This window comes from Microtus pennsylvanicus, chromosome 14 (genome assembly GCF_037038515.1).
Source record: "Microtus pennsylvanicus isolate mMicPen1 chromosome 14, mMicPen1.hap1, whole genome shotgun sequence".
Taxonomy (NCBI): domain Eukaryota; kingdom Metazoa; phylum Chordata; class Mammalia; order Rodentia; family Cricetidae; genus Microtus; species Microtus pennsylvanicus.
In genome coordinates, this window is record NC_134592.1 from 6,649,017 (window position 1) to 6,669,033 (window position 20,017).

Below are 20,017 nucleotides of genomic sequence, written 5' to 3' on the forward strand. Positions count from 1 at the left end.
TTTTCTTTTCTTTCTTTCTTTCTTTTTTTTTAGTTCAGAAAAATCATGTAATTGACAAAGTTTATAAAAAATTATAGTGCCAGACATAATTCTACTTATTTAATTGATTAACTTTTATTTCTTTGAGCTGCCAAGGATGCAGTTGATGTTTGAAACTGGATATTTGTGTACATACCTTTGAGGTACTGGCGGTCTCTGCATTATCTAAGGTCTTTCTCTTTTTTTTAAGATTTATTTAGGGGCTGGAGAGATAGCTCAGAGGTTAAGAGAGAGTACTGGCTGCTCTTCCAGAGGTCCCAAGTTCAATTCCCAACAACCACATGGTGGCTCACAACCATCTGTAATGAGATCTGACTCCCTCCTCTGGCTTCCAGGCATATATGCAGGCAGAATGTTGTATACATAATGCCAGAAGAAGGTGCCATTACAGATAGTTGTGAGCCACCATGTGGTTGCTGGGAATTGAACTCAGGACCTCTGGAAGATCAGCCAGTGGTCTTTAACCTCTGAGCCATCTCTCCAGCCCCTCTTTTTGTTTGTTTGTTTTTTGTTTTGTTTTAGACAGGGTTTCTCTGTATAACAACCCTGGCTCTCCTGGAACTCACTTAGTAGACCAGGCTGGCCTCAAACTCATAGAGATCCACCTGCCTCTGCCTCTGCCTCTTGAGTGCTGGGATTACTTGCCTGGCTTTCATCTCCTTTCATCTCTTTATTTTCTGCTCCATCAAAGCTGGACTCGTTAGGGAGTCTCTTGCCTGGCCTTCATTTCTTCTCAGAGCCTTTACACTTTTCTTTTGCATACTGTCCTTTCAGACTTACTCTGTCACCCACCTTCAGCGAAGCATTTCATTTTGGTGGGGGCACAGGGTCTTGTGTAGCTCAGGGTAGCTTTGAACTCTTTTTCCTCCTGCCTCTATCCTGAATGTTGGAATTATAGGCACACACCCCTATGCCTGGGTTCTGAGGTTTTCTCTAACCACCTTCTTTAACTAAAACTACTCCATTGCCCATCTGTTTTTTTTTTTTTGTTTGTTTTGGTTTTGTTTCTGGTTTTTTGAGACAGGGTTTGGCTGTCCTGGAACTAGCTGTTGTAGACCAGGCTGGCCTCGAACTTACAGAGATCCGCCTGCCTCTGTCTCCCAAGTGCTGGGATTAAAGGCGTGTGCCACCACTGCCTGGCTGCCTGTTTCACTTGCTCTATGTTTCCCCATAGTGCATGGCATCATCTGCTATATTGTATGTTTTACTGTGTCTTTCCCTCATCATAAAACAACTCACAGGGCCAGATTTTTGTTTAATTCATCAGTGCAGTCCACAGTACATTGTAGGTACTCAGAATATTTGTAGTACAAAAGCAGGTTGGTTTTTTTCTGTTTTTGTTTGTTTGGTTTTTTTTTTGTTTTTGGTTTGTTGTTGTTTTGAGTGAGCAATGGCAAGAGGGATGTGCCACATAAAATAAGTGTGATCTCTGGCAGCTGAGTCCTGAGCAGAGGGGATGAATTGACTGTGAAGGCATCTCAATTGATGCCACCAGGATTTCTGTGAGGCCCAAATGCATGTGTGTTTTATAGACACTGAGAAAAATGCTTAGCTTTCTCCTTTGTGAAAAAGTAGGGCTGCTTGTCTACCAACATTCAGCAGTTAACCATTCATGATACAGCTTTTTTGGAAGAACAGTAATTATAGCTATGTAATAATATGAAAACTCATGTGGCTATATGTTTTTTTTCATATAAGTTGGAATATAGAATTTTCTCTTTAAAAGAAATGGGAATAAATTTCTGCAAATTGTCCATGGATTTTTCTTGAACTCGTAGCGATCCGTTTACCCCTGCTTCCTTTAGTGTGGGATTAAAAGCATCTATCACCATGCCCAGTAGTGCATGGGATTTATGAGGACCTCTGTTACCTTAGCAGATCCAGACCTCAGGACTCGGGTCAGGTCCATGCATCAGCTTTGATGGTCAAAGGCCTGTATTCCCAGTAACTTGGGAGCCTGAGGCAGGAGTTCAAGCTCAGGGCCTACTGGGCTGTGAGCATGTTCAAGGCCAGGCTGGGCCACTTAAGTGAGACATTGACTTAAAATTTTAAAAGAGCAAACAGGTAGAGGGCTTGCCTATGTAAGGTCCTAGGTTTAGTTCTCAGAACTAAAGCAGAGTGCATTCCCAGAGTAGGAAGGCATCAGTGGCTTTCTCTCATTTCTGTTTTTCAGTGGGAAGTTTCTCTGAAGCAGTGAGGGCTGTTGGCTGTTTATAGTCATATTTAAAATGCTTTTCATTCAAAGCAATATGCACATGATGCCTATGAAGTGAGTTCTTTCATTTAAAGAAGTTTGGCTTTATGTTCCGAGCTGATAACTTTTGTATGAAACTTACTGTACAGTTTCATGGAAACGTTGAGCTTGTCTAGTTTGGCTTTGAAGTGATCGTGAATTGTTTGAGAACTACTCAAGCATGTGCTCTGATGCCAACTCTGGGTTAGCTCCTAGTCTCTGGTGACTTTGGACAGTTTGGACTGCCGTTGGGTGGATTTCCCCAGAAATGGCCCACAGATTGTCGGGAGGGTTAAATGATGTAGCACAATTAGAAAATGAGGGCCTGCCCCCTTCAGTAAGCACTAAAATGATAACAATAGCTTTGTAATACTAATAAATGGCAGAATTCCTTTGGTCTTTGCTGTTGTTTGTTTTGTTTTGTTTATTTATTTATTTATTTTGGTTTTTCAAGGCTGGGTTTCCCTGTGTAGTCCTTGCTGTCTTGGAACAAGCTCTATAGACCAGACTGGCCTCTAACTCAGAGATCTGCCTACCTCTGCCTCCCTCTGCCTCCCTCTGCCTCTGCTGGGATTAAAGGAGTGTGCCGCCATATCCGGTAGCAAAAGACCTTTGATGTTAGCTATCCTGTTAAAAATTTCATTCTTATTGTAAATACTTTATAGAATGTCTTGTCAGTATTATCAATATTTGGGAAAAATTACAATTCTGTTATACCCTACTCTAAACATAAAAATAATTTTCTTGAGTATAAAATATTTATTTTGAAATTTTATTTTGAAGCTTCTGGGTCTTACTTTGTAAAGTTGATAGCCAGGCTTAAGTAAGGGTGCTCCTCCTCCTGCTACTCCTCTTTTTCCTCTTTTTAACTCCCTCCAGATAGGGCCTCTCTGGTAACCTTAGCTGTCCTGGAACTCACTCTGTAGACCAGACTGACCTCGAACCCACAGAGATCTACCTGTCACTGCCTCCTAAGTGCTAGGACTAAAGGCATGTCATTTTTTTTAATTTTATTTTTTTACTCTTGTTTATATGGGTTGCTTGCTTGTGAATAAGTTGGTGTACCTTGGCATGCTTGAGGAAGCCAGTAGAGGGCATCCATCTCCTGAGGTTGCTGTTTGTTAGCCACCATTAGGTATTGGGAATCCAACCACAATCCTCTAGAAGAGCAGCGAGTGTTCTTAAACCACTGAGCCATCTCTCCAGTCCCCTCTTATTTTAATATAACAAACTATAAATGAACCTGTTAAATTAGTATTTAGTCTTTATTTTCACAGTATATTCTTAATCCTATTGACAGTTGTTATTGAAAGTTGCTAACGCTGACTGCCCCTTATGGAACACACCTAATTAGGTAAAGCTTCACCCTGTCACTCGGTGGCAACCGTAGCATCTGTCTTGTTTCATGAGGTGTCTTATCACAGTTCTGTCATCAGTGCCCAGTGGAGTTTATTAAGGCCTCCAGGTCATCTGCTTAGGCATTTTCCCTGTGCAAACAGACAGCTACAGGCACTGGCATGTGCTCCACACTGCACTCTTGATTAGTTTCTTATGATGAGAAACATTTAAAAACAATAGCTCACACACTTATAAGCAGATTCAAAGTGTTACGACTTTCAAGAGCCAGTGTACACCTAAAAGACAGTTAACAGTCTGTTGTAAAAATAAGAAGAAAGGATTTGGGATTTACTATTTCCTTTGGAAATTATGCCTTGGTTGTGTTGTGGATATACGCCTGATTCTGTAAAAAGTACTCTTTAAGAGAACTGTTTTGGTAAATTTTTTTCTTATGCTAGGCCTTCATGCCTGCCAAGCATGCATTCTACCCCTGAGCTGTATATCCTTAGCTTAATTGTCTTTATTTTAAGCCCTGTTTTTCAACTAGGGAAAGGATTAATAGTGAATTTTTATGTTTGCAGACATGACAAAACAGGATTTGTGTTAACTGTAAATGCATGTTACAGAAAGGAAGAAATATATATTCAAAGAAATAATATAATTTGTTATTGTTAGAGAAAAGGTCTTGCTATGTAGCAAAGACTGGCTTCAAGTTCAGGATTCTCCTGTCTTAGTCCCCTGATCATTGGGAGCATGGGCCTGTTGTGCATGCCCTACTAGAATAGTTTAAGCTGCTTCTGTGAGAGAAAAAAATACTGATAGGTTTGGATTGTTATCACTACATATATATTGATAACACCATACAATTCATCCTTTCAGTATATTCGAAGCTGTACAATTATTACCACTATTTATAATTGTTTAGTGTCTTCATCTCCCAAAGAAACCATGTTTTTTTTATTCAGTATTACTTACTATTTCTCATTCCTTGCAGCTCCTGGCAAGCAATATTCTGTTTCCTGTCTTTGTGAGTTGGTTTGTTCCAGGCATTTCATATGAATAGAATCATTCACTTAGTGACTTTTTTCATCTGACTTTATTTGCTCTCTTTCCAAGGGTTGTCTGTTGTAACCTTCAGTACATTTCTTTTTCTGGTCAAATAATGTTCTGAGTTCTGAGCATTTCAGTTATTCAACCATTTATAAGTTTGAGCTGTTGGGACTAGAGAAATAACTCAGCAGCTAAGAGCATTTGCTGTGCTTTTTGAAGACTGCACCCACATCTCGTGTTCACAACGGCCTCTAACTCCAGCTCCGGGGATCTGTCAGTCCTTCTCTTCTGGCTTCTATAGGCATGAACACACAGGTAGCAGACACAACAATAGAAGTAAAATTTTTTAAAAGTATTTTTGTAGGTTTGGGCTATTTCTATTTTTGGTTGTTACAAATGATACTGTGAGTTTGGGTTTATATGTAATGTACATATGTAATTCGCTTGGGTATTTGTGTATATAGATAAAATTACATATGAGGCAGGAATATAGTAAAATGATAGCATACTTGCCAGCTTGAGCTTTTGGTTTCATCCCCTGCACCACCAGAATAATCACAGGGCTGGACATGGGGGTACTTGCCTGTGGTTCCCTCCTCTTGGAATGCCAAGGTAAGAGGACTACTTGTATCAGCAAGAAGGAGACCAGCCTGGACAACAGAGAGACCCAGTCTTAGCACCAACAAAAACCACTCAGGGGTGTATTTTTTTGAGTTTTATCTAACAATGTGTAAAAAGAGGAAGTCTTAGTCTGAGATTTGTTGGTATGCCTAATGTAAATTCTTCTTTTTAAAAAAATATTTATTTATTATGTATACAATATTCTGTCTGAAGCAGGCCAGAAGAGGGCACCAGACCTCATTACAGATGGTTGTGAGCCACCATGTGGTTGCCGGGAATTGAACTCAGGACCTTTGGAAGAGCAGGCAATGCTCTTAACCTCTGAGCCATCTCTCCAGCCCCCCTCATGTAAATTCTTGAAAAATCAAGAACATTAGTTAGAACATTTGTATGGTTTAGGTCAAATAATTTTTCTGTTTCATTGTTGTGCCATCTCTCTAGCCCTTTCTGTTTTTGATTTTGAAGCACTGGAGAAGTGATTTGAAGAACTGGTTCAGAGTGTCTTAACTTTGGAGTCAGGCAGTGAGTTAAGTTCTCTCTCTAGTATTTGTTAGCTCTATGACTTGGTCATATTATTTAACCTCTCCAAGTCCCTTTTCCTAATGTGTAAAGTGAAGAGTAAGGCAGAGGAAGCACAGAAATTGAGGATATGAAAAACCCACAGAACTATACTAAGAAAACTGAAAACTAGTGGTAGCAGTGATTTTCCTAGTGCAGCGACTCTTCCTTTAGTTTTATGCATGTTCTGTTGTGTTTTTAAAGACTATCCTAGCACTTTTTTCAAACTATTGGACCATGGTATACACTAAAAAACACTTTACAAGGTGACTTAGTTCTTACACATGTATCCCCCCCCCCATGCACTTCTACATGTGGTCAAAATGTCTGCATGTATTCTAGCCAGATTTATATACTGTTGTTTTTATTTTAAGTTAAAGACTGTTTTACATCAATTTTAGGAATGCAAAAAATGAAACAAAAACTAATTTTTCCTCCCCTGCTTCCTGGTCCTCCCCCACAGACCTCCTCTTGTACTTATTACCAATAAAGTGTATTACTATGATCCATCTGTTATAATGATGGACCAGTGCTGACCAGTTTTGGTTGCCTGAGGTTCTTAGGTGATGCCAGGCTTTACTCTTGGTGATGTACAGTTTTCTGTGATGAGCCCACACTTCTAGTGTCATTCAGAACAACTTTGTTGCCCTAAAAGCCCCTGCAGTCTTGCTCAGGTCTTGCTTTCCCAGCCATAGCCAGTCCTGGCTCTATTATTTTGCTTTCCTAGAATCTCATGTAACTACATGAGAATCCCACAGAATATAAATAGCCTTTCTGACCAGTTACACCCAGCAGCTTATAGTTAGGGATCTTCCTTGTCATTTTGTGGTTTGATGGCACATACCCTTTTATTGCTTAATAATACTCCATTATCTGAATATATCACAATTTGTTAATCCAGTCATATACTTAAGGATGAATGATTATTTCCATCTTGGTTATTTCCAAATTTTGGCAATTTTGAGAACTGTTACAGGCATTTGTGTGGAAATAAATTTTCAGTTTGTTTGAGTGAATGCCACGAATGTTGATGCTTGCTAAATCATGTGGGAAAAGTGTTTTTGAGGAGAAGTTTTGAGACACTGTATCTAGACAGGCCTGGTACTTAACTTTGTAGTCCAGGCTGGTCTTGAACTTGTAGTACAATCTTCCTGCATCATCAGCCTCCCAAGTGCTAGAGTTGCAGGTGTGATCTCTGTTGATCTCTGTCTTGTTTTATAAAAAATTATTACAGTCTTTTTCCAAAGTGGCTATAGCATAATCTACTACTGAGTTTCTTTTTCCCATTGCCTTAATTGGTGACGTGAGAAGATTTGATAGGACTGTCTTAGTTTGTGTTTTACTGCTGTGAAGAGACACCATGACCACAACAACTTTTATAAGAAAACATTTAATTTAGGGGGTGTGCTTACAGTTTCAGAGGTTCAGTCAGTCCATTATCATCATGACAGGGAACATGGTGTATGCAGGCAGATGTGGTACTGGAGAAAGAACTGAAAATCCTACATCTCGCAGGGAACAGGAAGTCAACTGACACAGTGGGCAGTATAGGAAACCTCGAAGCCCACCCCCATAGTGACACACTTCCTCCAACAAGACCATACCCACTCCAACAAAGCCACTCCCTGTGAAATTATGGGGGCCAGTTACTTTCAAACTACCACAAGGACTATTGAAATTTAATGTTAGGGTCGTTGAACAGACTGGTATTTGTATGCCAGTGTTTTGCCTTTGGCCATTTTGATAGGTGAGCAGTGTATCTCATTGTTTTGATAACAGTTTCCTTATGACCTGTGATGATGAACATCTTTATATATGATATATGGCATTTCTATGTTGTTTTTGCTCAGATGTCTGTTTACATCATTTGTCCCTTTTGAAAAGTATGTGGTTTCTATATTGAATTTTAAGAAATTTCTATGTTTATGATGTAAGTCCTTTATCACCTGTACACTTTGTAGATATCTTCTCAGTCTGAGACCTGTCTTTTCATTTTCTTTTTAAGATTTTTGTTTGTTTGTTTGCTTGCTGGTTTTTTGAGACAGGTTACTCTGTGTAACAGCCTTGACTGTCTTGGAACTGACTTTGTAGATCAGGCTGGCCTTAAAATCAGAAATCTGCCTTCCTTTGACTCCAGAGTACACCACCACTGCCTGGAAAGATTTATTTTTTATTTATATATATGTTCATGTGATATGTGCCACATGAGTGCAGGTGACCATAAACAACTAGAAAAGGGGTCTTTGGGTCCCTTGAAACTAGAATTATAGGGGGCTGCAAACAACCTTATGTGGGTTCTGGGAATTGAACCTGGGTCTTCTACAAGAGTGACAAGTGCCCTTAACCACTGAGCCATCTCTTGAGACCTCTTCATTTTCTTTTTTGTTTGTTTTTGCTTTTTTTGAGACAGGGTTTCTCTGTAGCTGTGGAGCCTGTCCTGGAACTAGCTCTTGTAGACCAGGCTGGTCTCGAACTCACAGAGATCCACCTGCTTCTGCCTCCCAAGTGCTGGGATTAAAGGCGCCCACCACCACTACCCAGCTCCATTTTCTTTTTTTTTAAATGATTTATTTATTCTTATTTTATGTGTATTGATGTTTTGCCTTGTATGTGTGTCTGTGTGAGGGTGTCAGATTCCCTGGAACTGGAGCTACAGGCAACTGTGAACTGCCATGTAGGTGCTTGGAATTGAACCCGGGTCCTCTGGAAGAGCAGACAGTACTCTTAACTGCTGAGCCATCTCTCCAGTCCCTCTCTTCATTTTTTCAATGCTGCTTTATATTGTTTTGTTAAAAGGAAATTTCAGTCAGAAGGGAATAAAAGAGGAGAATAGGGAAAATAAAGGTAAATTTTTTCATGGAGAATCTAAATTTATTTGTACACTGTGTGTGAGAGGCAGGGAGGGAGGGAAGGAGGGGAAGAGGGAAGAAGAGAGATGGAAACAGGGCAGTTTTGGGGGGGGTCAGCAGAAGGTCAGAAGGACAGAAGAGGATAATGGGGTGAATATGAGTAAACCACACTATACATGAATGTAAATGTTACAGTGAAACCCATTATTTGTACATTAAGTACAAATAAGTAAATTGCTCCTGATTGGCTGATTTTCCAGCTCATTGACAGTCTATCCTACAGTGTAATGCTTAGCCCAAGTTTGGCTTCTGTAATAGACATAGAGAAGGATGATGCCTATAAAGTGATTGTCATTTCTCAACACTGGTGAGAAAGAGTGCCAAAATATGTATACATACTCCTTTATAGTCTAAACTATCACTAAGTTTTGAACTCTTGTGGTGGACTATCTAGGCTTTATGGAAAGTTGTATACTCAAGTTTGGCATTCCTAGTAGGTTTCAGGTGAGTCTCAAATGGTGTGATTTTAAATACAAAAGGAACTGAGTGAATGAGGTGAAGGGGGCACTGTTAATGTGGTATTCTTGGGAATAATGTATACCAGATTTTGCCGGTTCAGATTGGTAAAGTGAAATTTTTATAGGATAGAATGTGTGTATACATAAATGATGTGTATTTTTTAAAAAAATGTGACCTGGCCTGCCTTCAGATTCACTAAGTAGCCGGGGATGAGCTTTGCCTTCCTACACCAACACCCAAGTGCTGGGATCACAGGTGTGCACCACCATATCTGGTATAGAACATATTTTTAGTGTTCAATACTTAAATAAAAACAGTGCTATTACCTTAGTGATAGAGCTAGTGAGAACCTAATATTAGAACTCTTTAATGGATTAGATGCTATGTAAGTGTTTAAACATATCTGTTTCTAAAGAGGTGAAGTGCACCTTTCAGACTTTAAGCTTACTTATTTTGAAGTTGCTCAACATTTTATGAAGGCCCATTCTTCCTTTGAAATGTGATCAATTTCCAGTCATAATTACATCTTTTTTAAAAGTTGAAATGGGTCTCATGTAGGCTAGACCGTACTCAAATTCTCTATGTAGCTGGGGCCAGCCCTGAACTCCTGATCTTCCTGCTTTAACTTGCTGAATACATCACCACACCTGACTTACCTCTTGTTCAGAGTTATTCCAAATGTGGAATTGCTCCCTCTTGCCATGCAGCGCCACCTTGTGGGAAGATGGAATTTGACTAGAGGCCTCCAGATGTTTAGGTATGAAGGAATCTGCCAAAAATTATGTTCTTGTGTTAATCATGTCTTCCGGCTTTCACCTTGATACTTTCCTTCTGTTACGTGGAGTAACTCAGTAGGTAAAGGGCTAAAGATTCTCTTGTCCTTTGTGAAGAAGCCTTGAAGATGAAAAGGCAGACAGGCACGTATCCTTCAGACTTGGCAGTCCTATAAAAAAATCATACAATTGAGACTTGTGTAGTTCGTACTTTGTCCCTGGTCCTGATTCTGGTACTAATGACACAGCTGAAGACTGACCAGGATCCCTGTTTTTAGGAAGCAGGAATTAAGCAATTGAACTGCTCCCTGTGTCAAGAGAGTGGAGCTCCTTTAGATAGGTCGGTTAGGGAAAGCTTCTCTGTTAAGTGCTGAAAGAAGAGGCTGTTCCAGCTCTGAGTAGCTGAGTGGAGTGCCCTAACCAAACAGCAGATGACCTACCAGGTGAAAGAGTGAAAAGGCCAGTGTGGCTGGAATAAGGGAATGAAGAGCACGATTTGGTATCAGAGCAGTGTGTGTGTAGACAAAGTTATGTGTGGACAAGGAAGAGTGCACAAAGATCTAAGCCTGAGCAGAGGTGCTGCCTTAGGCTTCAGTAGTAACAGTGGTGATACGTCTAGAGACCGAGTGTGGTTTTTGTTTGTCTTTTTCTTTTTTAAAAAAAAAATATTATTTATGTGTATGATGAGTGTTTGCCTTCGTGTGTGTGTGTGTGTGTGTGTGTGCGCAGTATATGCAGGAAACTTCAGAGACCAGAAGAGGGTATCAGATATCCTGGAACTGGAGTTTAAACACTTGTTAAATGCCATGTGGATGCTAGGAATTCAATCTAGATCTTCTGTGAGAGCAGCAAGTTCCCTTAACTGCTGAATCATCTCTCCAGTCTACATTTCTGAGGTTTTAAATCAGTACATAGAGTCATAGCATGTCAGACCCAGAAGGAGCTTAGAGTCAGTTCTCTGGCGCATGGAAAAGCTAAGGGTCTTTATGATGGCTGTGTTATCATTGATAGCCATGAGACCCTGGCAGATGAGAGACAGATATGCCATATGGAGAGAGCTTGAACATAGAGTTTATTTAGTGGGTACTGAGAATGGCATAAGAATGAGGAATTATGGAGGGGAGGGGGAGAGAGAGAAAAGGAGATAGAAAAAGAAGAACGAGAAGGGAGAGAAGAAAGAAGTGGGGAAAAGAAGGGAGTGAGGCAGTAGTTAACCTCTTCAGTAGAGGGAGAGAGAGAGAGATTGAGGGAGAGAGAGAGAGAGATTGAGGGAGAGAGAGAGGGAGGGAGGGAGTATGAATGTGGGCTGGAGGTGGGGAGAGAAATGGGGGGGATTGGGAGTAGGTGGGGCTTGTCTCTTAAAGGGACAGGGTACCCAGGTGACAGGCCAGGCCAGCACATTTATTTTTACAACAGGCTGTCCATCCCCAACTTGGTAGATCCTTTCCATGACTTCTATAAGCTCTTTACTACCCAGTAAGCTACTAACTTTTCTTTTCTTTTGTCTTCTTCATATCAGTTATCTGTGCTATTCCACAATTCCTTTTCCACTAGGAAGTGGAAGTAGGAGGAGTCTAAAGCTTTGCCTGAACAGAGTTAGAGCCCTTGCCTTAAAAGAATATTCCCAGAGTTACTGCTGAGAATTGAGAATGAGAAATAAAGCCTTTTCCAGCAGTGGCAGCAAAATCAGCACACAGCAAATGAGAGAGCTTGAGTGTCTCATTTGAGGGTTTGTGCTACATAAGAATTGATTGCCTTGGCGGATCTCTGTGAGTTCGAGACCAGCCTGGTCTACAAGAGCTAGTTCCAGGACAGGCTCCAAAGCCACAGAGAAACCCTGTCTCGAAAAACCAAAAGTAAAAAAATAAAAATAAAAATAAAAAAAATAAAGAATTGATTGCCTTTTCTTAAAGTTGTGTAGAACCCACTTTGTAAAACAGCTTTCTGAGGTACAGTTTGTATGCTGTAAATTTAGCCTATTTTAGGCCGGATAGTGTAGCCTTTAATCCCAGCAGAAGCAGGTAGATCTCTGGGAGTTTGAAGTCAACCTGGTCTACATAGTGAGAACCTATCTCAAAAACAAATGAATAAATAAGTAAACAGACAAGTAAATAATGCCTGTTTTAAGTGAACAATTCTGCAATCTTCAGCAAATATACAAAGCTGTGGAACCATTGCCACAATCTAATCATTTTAAAACTTTTCTGTCACTATTGAGTCCCTCAATAGATTTGACTGTTGTGGACATAAACAGAATCATATACTATGTGTGGTTTGGTTTTGTTTTTTGTTTCTGACCTCTTCCATTTATATAATGTGTTCAGAATTCATCCGTAACAGTCTGTTGTGTGATAGGCCACATTTTCTTGTTGGTGGTCAGTTGGCAGACATTTGAGTTGTTTCTTCTTTGGTTATTATGCATGAACAAAGCTGCCATGAGATTTCTATGGAATGCTTTGTGCGAACAGATATTACTCCTCTCAATGGGTACTCAGAGTGGTATTGCTGGGCCATGTCATTAATCTGTGCTTTGTATTGTAAGGAACTGCTGCTGCATTGTTATTCAGAATGGCTGTACCATTGTACATATCCACCATGAGTGTGCAGGTTTCCTGTTTCTTCACATCTTTGTTAACATTTGTTAGTACTTGTTTCTTGATTATAGATAAGCTCCTATTTTTGTGTCTTCGTACATGTACATATGTGTGGGTTCACGCACCTATGTATTTTTGTTTGATTTTTGGGGTTTTTTTGTTTGTTTGTTTGTTTTGTTTTTTTTGAGACAAGGTTTCTCTGTAACTTTGGAGCCTGTTCTGGAACTAGCTCTTTTAGACCAGGCTGGCCTCGAACTCACAGAGATCCACCTGCCTCTGCCTCCAAAGTGCTGGGATTAAAGGCGTGCACCACCACCACCTGGCCTGTGTATGTTTATGTTGAGTATGTTCATATGTATGGGTGCATGGTACCTTTGTATGTGTGTATGAAATATGTTCATGTGTGGGATTGCGCGCGCACGTGTGTGTGTGTGTGTGTGTGTGTGTGTGTGTGTGTGTGTGTGTGTAGGCAGGCAGGCCAGAAGGTGTTCTTCTTGGAATGCCATCCAATTTTTAAAAAATATTTATTTATTTATTTATTTATTTATTTATTATGTATACAATATTCTGTCAGTGTATATGCCCGTAGCCCAGAAGAGGGCACAAATCTCATTACAGATGGTTGTGAGCCACCATGTGGTTGCTGGGAATTGAACTCAGGACCTTTGGAAGAGCAGGCAATGCTCCTAACCTCTGAGCCATCTCTCTAGCCCCATCCAATTTTTTAGTTTGTTTTGAGACAAGATTTCCCTGTGCAGCCCTAACTGTCCTGGAATTCTTAGAAATACTTTTGCCTCTGCCTCCAGAGTACTGGGAATAAAGGCATGTGCCAACACACCTGGCCCACCTTGGTTTTTGAAGCACTGTCTGTTGTTTGGCTGCAAGTCCCAGTATTCCAGGAGTCATCACCTCCTTAGTGCTGGATTACAAATATGCTACCATGCCCGATTATTTATGTGGGTTCTGAGTATCTAATTCAGGTCCTTGTGTTTACAAGGCAAGCATTTTATTGACTAATCTATCTTCCCAGACCAGTTCCTACTTTTTGGAGGGTGTGTGTGTGTGTGTGCGCGCGCGCGCGTGCATGTGCCATGTGTACATAAGGAGGTTGGAGAACAATTTTGGGGAATCTGTTCTTCCACCATGTAGTCCTCCATGTTAAACACGGGATTGAACTCAGGTCATTGAACTTGGCAGAAAGTGCCTTTATCACTGAGCCATCTCAACAGTCTGGAATGTGATTTTTTTTAAGAGTTTTAATTTTATTTTATATGTGAGAGTGAGTATATGAGTGTTCTGCTTATATGCATGCCTGTGTACTGCACACATGCCTGGTGCCCACAGAGGTCAGAAGAAGGCATTGAATCCCTGGGTCTGGAGTTGTGAACAGATGTAAGCTGACATGTGTGTGCTGAAAATCAAATCTAGATCCTCTGCAAGAAAATCAAGTCTACTTAACTGCTAAGCCATCCCTCAGTCCTGCAACTGTGTTTGCTAACATAAACAGTTAAAAATAATGAGCTCTTTATATGAGGAATCTAAACTGTGATTCTAATCTTCTCTCTCACAGATGATATTAACCGTGTTCTTGAGCAACAATGAACAGATTTTAACAGAAGTTCCTATAACACCAGAAACCACCTGTCGAGATGTTGTAGAATTCTGCAAGGAACCTGGAGAGGGCAGTTGCCACCTGGCCGAAGTGTGGAGGGGAAGTGGTATGTTAAACTATCCAATGGTGGCTACGTACAACTCAGTATGCTCAAATGAAAACATTGCCGTGGCTCCCAGTTATCTGTAGTAGGAAGGAGCTGAGTAATGAAAAGAAAAACAACTGTAGAATAGGGGTTAAGGTTCTGTAACCTGTGACTAGTGGCATGTGTGGGCTTGTGTGCCACAACATGCTTGTGAGGTCAGAGGACAACTTTCAGGGGTGAGTTTTATATTGTATAATGTGGGTTCTGTGGACTAAACTCAAGTCAGGCTTGGTAGCAAGCACCTTTATCAGCTGAGCTGCCTTATTGACTCATCAGCAGCTCTTCTTAATATTTTTATTTTTATGTGCATTATGTTGTATTTTATGGTTCTGGGGATGGAACCCAGGACCTTACAAATGCTCAGTATACACCCTGCCACTGAGCTATATACCTCAACTCTGTCCAACAACTCTTTTCCCTTCTAATAATGTCAGGAAGACAGCATGTAGTGTAAATGGTAACTCCTCTGCGAATAGTATTAAACTGAGACTAGGAAGACCCTGTCTCTTATGGTGAAAGACTTGCTAGCAAGCAGAGAAAATTCTCAAATATAATGATTGCAGAATGCAGGGAATTCTTCAAAGCTGGGCGTGTTGGTGCATACCTGTATCCTATAATTCTAGCATTCAAGGTAAAGAATCAGGCGTTGAAGGTTATGCTCTTCTACATAGTGAGTTTGCAGCCAGGCTAGGCTACATGAAACCCCATCTTTAAAAAAAAAATAAAAAATTAAAATAAAGAAGTGATTGAATTTAGAAAGAAGGTCGCAGACCCCCTCATGTGAGGCCCCAGTACCTAGAGAGCTGGAAAGCAGTGCAGATTTTAAATAGGGAACGGCATTATGAAAACAGTGCTCAGAGGGGACAAGAAGTGTCTGATAACTGAGGAGTGGGTACTAAGAGAATGAGCAACTGGACCATATTGGTTTTAGGATGATAAAAAGCTAAATGTCTAAATCGAAATGTTTAAAGAATCCTTAAAGACAATCAAGTATTGTTTGAGGGAGGGTGGTTGAGACAGGGTTTCTCTGTATAATAGCTCTGGCTGTCCTGGAACTCGCTCTGTAGACCAGACTGGCTTTGAACTCAACAGAGATCCATCTGCTTCTGCCTCCCAAGCACACATTAAAGGGATTAAAGGTGTGTGCTACCACTGCTCAGCCAGGGCAAATATTTTTAAAACTCTTGTTTATGGACTTGTGTATATAAAAATGTCACTTTTGAAACTAAAAGTATGGTGTGAAATTTACTTTTTTAATGTTCAACTTGTACTTGTTTTTTAATATACTCAATTCTGAGTTAAGCTTGGACTAATAAGCACACATAGATTTCATTTCATACAAGATAGGACCGTAGCTATCTATACCCTGGATGTTGGCTAAGTAAGGCAGAGCTTTCCTACTTAACCTACTTAAGTTGTTGAGACAACAACTTCTGTCAGATGTTCAAAAAATAAATTATCATGTGCAGTGTGCTGTAGCTCATAGGGTTACTTAGAGTAATTTTATTTTAAAAATAATCAATTCTGGACTAGAGTGATGGCCCAATAAAGTGCTTAATTTCTTTTAAGTACAGAGGACACAGGTTTGGTTCCCTGCATACACACAGTGGCTCACAACCTCTATCATTCAGGCCTCAGTGGATCCAGTGCCCTCTTTTGGCCTCCAAGGACACCAGGTACATAAGTAGTAGTGTACATACATAAAGGCAAAGATTCATACACATCAAATAAATACATATTTTCAAAAATCAGCAGTTTAAACTAAAGAGTGGTGTTACCATCTGTAACCTGAGCACTTAGAAGACTGAAGCAGGAGGATCATGGGGTTAAAAGCAATCTGAACTACAAAGTGACACACTGTCTCAACAACCAAAACAGTTAAGATGATGGTAAGAAGAAATAATAACAATGACTATAATATTAAAACAAACTAAAGTTAGGAAGCTAGGAAAAGAAAATCTGAGGAGTTAGATGGGCAGGAATGAAGAAATGTGGGAATCAGTAAAACTAGAAGTTTTATTTCTCTGATAATAAAATAGACAAATAGATGAATGTTCGAGATTAAGTATGTGAACAGTGAAAAGGAAACATACCCACAACACAGAAGAGGTTTGACACCAGTCAGTCTATGAACTGGGCAGTGAAGTTTATGTTAGATGAACTATCATCCCACAGAATTTTAGTAAGCACCTGATGCATACTGGGTACGGCCTTATTCTTTGAAGGGGACTATTAGTCAGAGCCAATTGGTTGGCATTTTAATGTAAACTGTATGAAAAGCACCATCTCTGTGTGGACCCTTCATAGCCGATGTTCATTTGCTGTGATTCTTCCTCTTAGCTGGTGAGGGACTTCAGCTAGACTCTGAGGTGGGAAGCTCCTTCCCATGTCCCTGTAATTTTCCCCGACTTTCATACTTTCAGAGAACAAATCATCCCCACTTGATAATAAGAAAAGTCAAATAGGAAGAGATGACCACCTAATTTATTTTATGAGCAAGTATAAATTCTACACCAAAACTGAACACGAGTGCAAGGAGAGGGTAGGCTAATCTTAGCTTGAGTGCATTGAGGCAGTGTCTCACAAGCCCAGGTAGGCTTCAGACTCCCTGTCTGGCAGAGACTGACCTTGAATTTTGTTTGTTGTTTGTTTGAAACAAGGTCTCTCCTCCTACTCCGAGCTGTGCTGCACTTTGCAAACCAGGCTGACCTCACACTCAGAGGTCTTCCTGCCTCTGCCTCCCAAGTGCAGGGATTAAAGACATGCACCACCATGCCTAGCTATGGGGCTATTATTCAAACCACCACAGACAGAAAAATCAGTACACAAAGGTATGAGGTTTCCCAAACTGTATATGTATAAGGAAGTAGGGCTTTAGGCAAAAATCTTACTTTTGAAAAAAGATCTTAACAAATTGCTGATAAAATACATGTGGGAGCAAAGGGTCAAGAAATTTAAGATGGTTTTTTTGAAACTCAGCTTTGTGATGAGAATTGAATTACTAGGTTTGCTGTCCTACTATATAGTACTAATAATAGTTGAATGACCTTGGGACAATTGATTATTCAAGTAGGAAAAAATAAAGTCAGGGGGCTGGAGAGATGGCTCAGAGGTTAAGAGCATTGCCTGCTCTTCCAAAGGTCCTGAGTTCAATTCCCAGCAACCACATGGTGGCTTACAACCATCTGTAATGGGGTCTGGTGCCCGCTTCTGGTCTTCAAGCATACACACAGACAGAATATTGTATACATAATTAATTAATAAATAAATAAATAAATAGTCAGATCTTTATTCCATATATAGAAATAAATCCACTAAGATCAATACTTTAAAATGCTTTAAGAATTTTAGAAAAAACATAAGAGAATCTGTTTTTTATCTTGTAAAAGAGAATGAATTATTGTATACAAACCTCAAAACTAGCCAGACACAGTGGTGCATACTTATAGCCCTAGCTTACTCAGGCCAAGGCAGGGAATGAGGGATGGGGACCTCTCTTGAGCCTGTAAATTCAAAACTAGTTTGGACAACATGGGGATAGTCTATTCAAAATAGAAAACAAAACAAAAAGTATGACCTAAAATTGGAAAAGACTTATAGGTACTTATATGTTTTTTTTTTAAAAAAAAATTTTGTTTTTATTTTTCAAGGCAAGGTTTTTCTGTGTAACCTTATTCTGGAACTCACTCTGTAGATCAGGCTGGCCTCAAACTTAGAGATCCACCTGTCTCTGCTTCCCAAATTTTGGGATAGATCATGCACCACTACACCCAGCTATTTTTTTAATTCTTAATTCTATGTACTTGTATGTCTGTATATGTGTTTGTATACATAAGCGCAGTACCCAGTGAGGCCAGAAGATGGCTCATGATTCTCTGGAACTGGAATTAGAGGCAGTTGTGAGCAACCCAAATGGGAACCAAACTCTAGTTTAAAAAGATACCAACAAAATTAAGAGTCGGTTGTCAGTACACATAATCATCCTAGAACTAGTGACCTGAATATCAAGAACTTCAGAGCCAGTCATGGTGATGCATACCTATAATCCCAGCCCTAGAAGTGCAGAGATGGCAGGAAGGCAGATATAGGAAGATTGATGTGGGTTTAAGACCATCCTTATCTACACAGTGGTGGGCCATCCAGGGCTGTTTGTTCCAATAGAAAGAAAACAATGAGACCCTGTTTCAAACAGACAAAAACAAAACAAAACAAAGAAAAATGGACAGCTCCTGGTATAATAGTTTGTGTTTGTGATCATGGTGGTGGTCACAGGTCCCTGGCTCACTGGCTTATTAACCTAGCCTATTGGGCAAGCTCTAGACCAGGGAGAAACCTTATCTCATCATCATCATCATCATCATAGAGACCCTATCTCATAAAAACAACAACAAAAATAATACAGCCAGTGCACAGAGAATGACACTCAAGGCTGTGCTCTGGGCTACACACATGTATGCACACAGGCACAGTAGTAGTCTAGAATATGTGAGTCTCTAGGTTCAGTTTCCAGCAGAGCAGAAATAATAATCTAAGCACTTAGAAGGCAGAGGCAGGTGGATTTGGGGGGGGCAGGGGTTGGTATTTTGAGACAGGGTTTCACTGTATAGCCTTGTCTGTCTTGGAACTTGATCTATAGACCAGGCTGGTGTTGAACTTATAGAGATCAACCTGTCTCCTGCCTCCTGAGTGCTGTCATTAAAGGTGTGCACTGCCAACACCACCACCACTACCACCACCACTCAAGTTGAGGGAGGCTGATTTACATAGTGAATTTTTAGGCCAGCCAAAGCTACATGGTGAGATTTGTCTCTAAGTAAGTAAATAAATAAATAAAATTTAAAATCCAAAGATACAAAAATGTATATTTGTTCTTTGTTTTTTTAGGAAGTAAGTGTTCATTGCTTCTATTATTGTTTGCTTTTTAGTTGTCTCAGAAGTACCTGAAATAGCCATTCTATTACTATTATAGAATTCTAATACTATTATAGAGAAGGGAAGTAGAATACATTATAAACAGGAAAATGTAACAGCAATGTTAGTGTTCTTTACCAGTTAAGGGATTAATAAAAGAACATTCTGTTAATAAGATTTGCTTCTTTAAAAAGTATTTGAGTGGCTGGAAAGATGGCTTAGCAGTTGAGTACTTACTGGCTGCTCTTCAAGAGGAGTCAGTTCAATTCCCAGCACTCACATGGTGTAACACAACTGCCAGTAAATTCAGTTCCAGATCTGATGCCCTCTTCTGGCCTCTGAGGGCATGCACATATGTGGTACACAGACATACATGCAGGCAAAACACTTACAATAAAATAAATCAATCTAATATTCTAAAAAAATATTTGAAATAGAATTTAAACTGCCAGCACTTGCAGAGATCAACACTTAATAATAATTTGACTGCCTCTGCAGGAACTGTAGTGAACCTTTGGACATCTATTGCCATGTGTAGTATTTTATAAATAAAATAATATAGCTAGTTTGTTTCATTTCTTTGAAGGATGCAAAGTATACTGCTTTTTAATAAGTAACTAAATTTAAAGACATGTTTTCATTGTTCCCTATTGGACACTGGAAATTTACTTTGACATGTAGTGCTGTGTTTGTATGTTGCCTTATTGTTTTTGATTTCTCATTCATTTTACTTGTGTTCATTAACAAATATGGTGCTTGTAATGTTCGTGGATTC

At 39.8% G+C, this 20,017-nt stretch overlaps 1 protein-coding gene across 2 annotated transcripts in view; it reads left to right on the top strand.

The window, feature by feature from the left end:
* Nucleotides 1-20,017, top strand: part of Ppp1r13b (protein phosphatase 1 regulatory subunit 13B) — a 75,104-nt gene that overhangs the window by 21,021 nt on the left and 34,066 nt on the right. For both annotated transcript variants that reach the window (XM_075948477.1, XM_075948478.1), the window contains exon 2: nucleotides 14,145-14,292. In XM_075948477.1, the coding sequence (XP_075804592.1) occupies nucleotides 14,145-14,292 (148 nt within the window). The remainder of the gene's footprint in view (nucleotides 1-14,144; nucleotides 14,293-20,017) is intronic.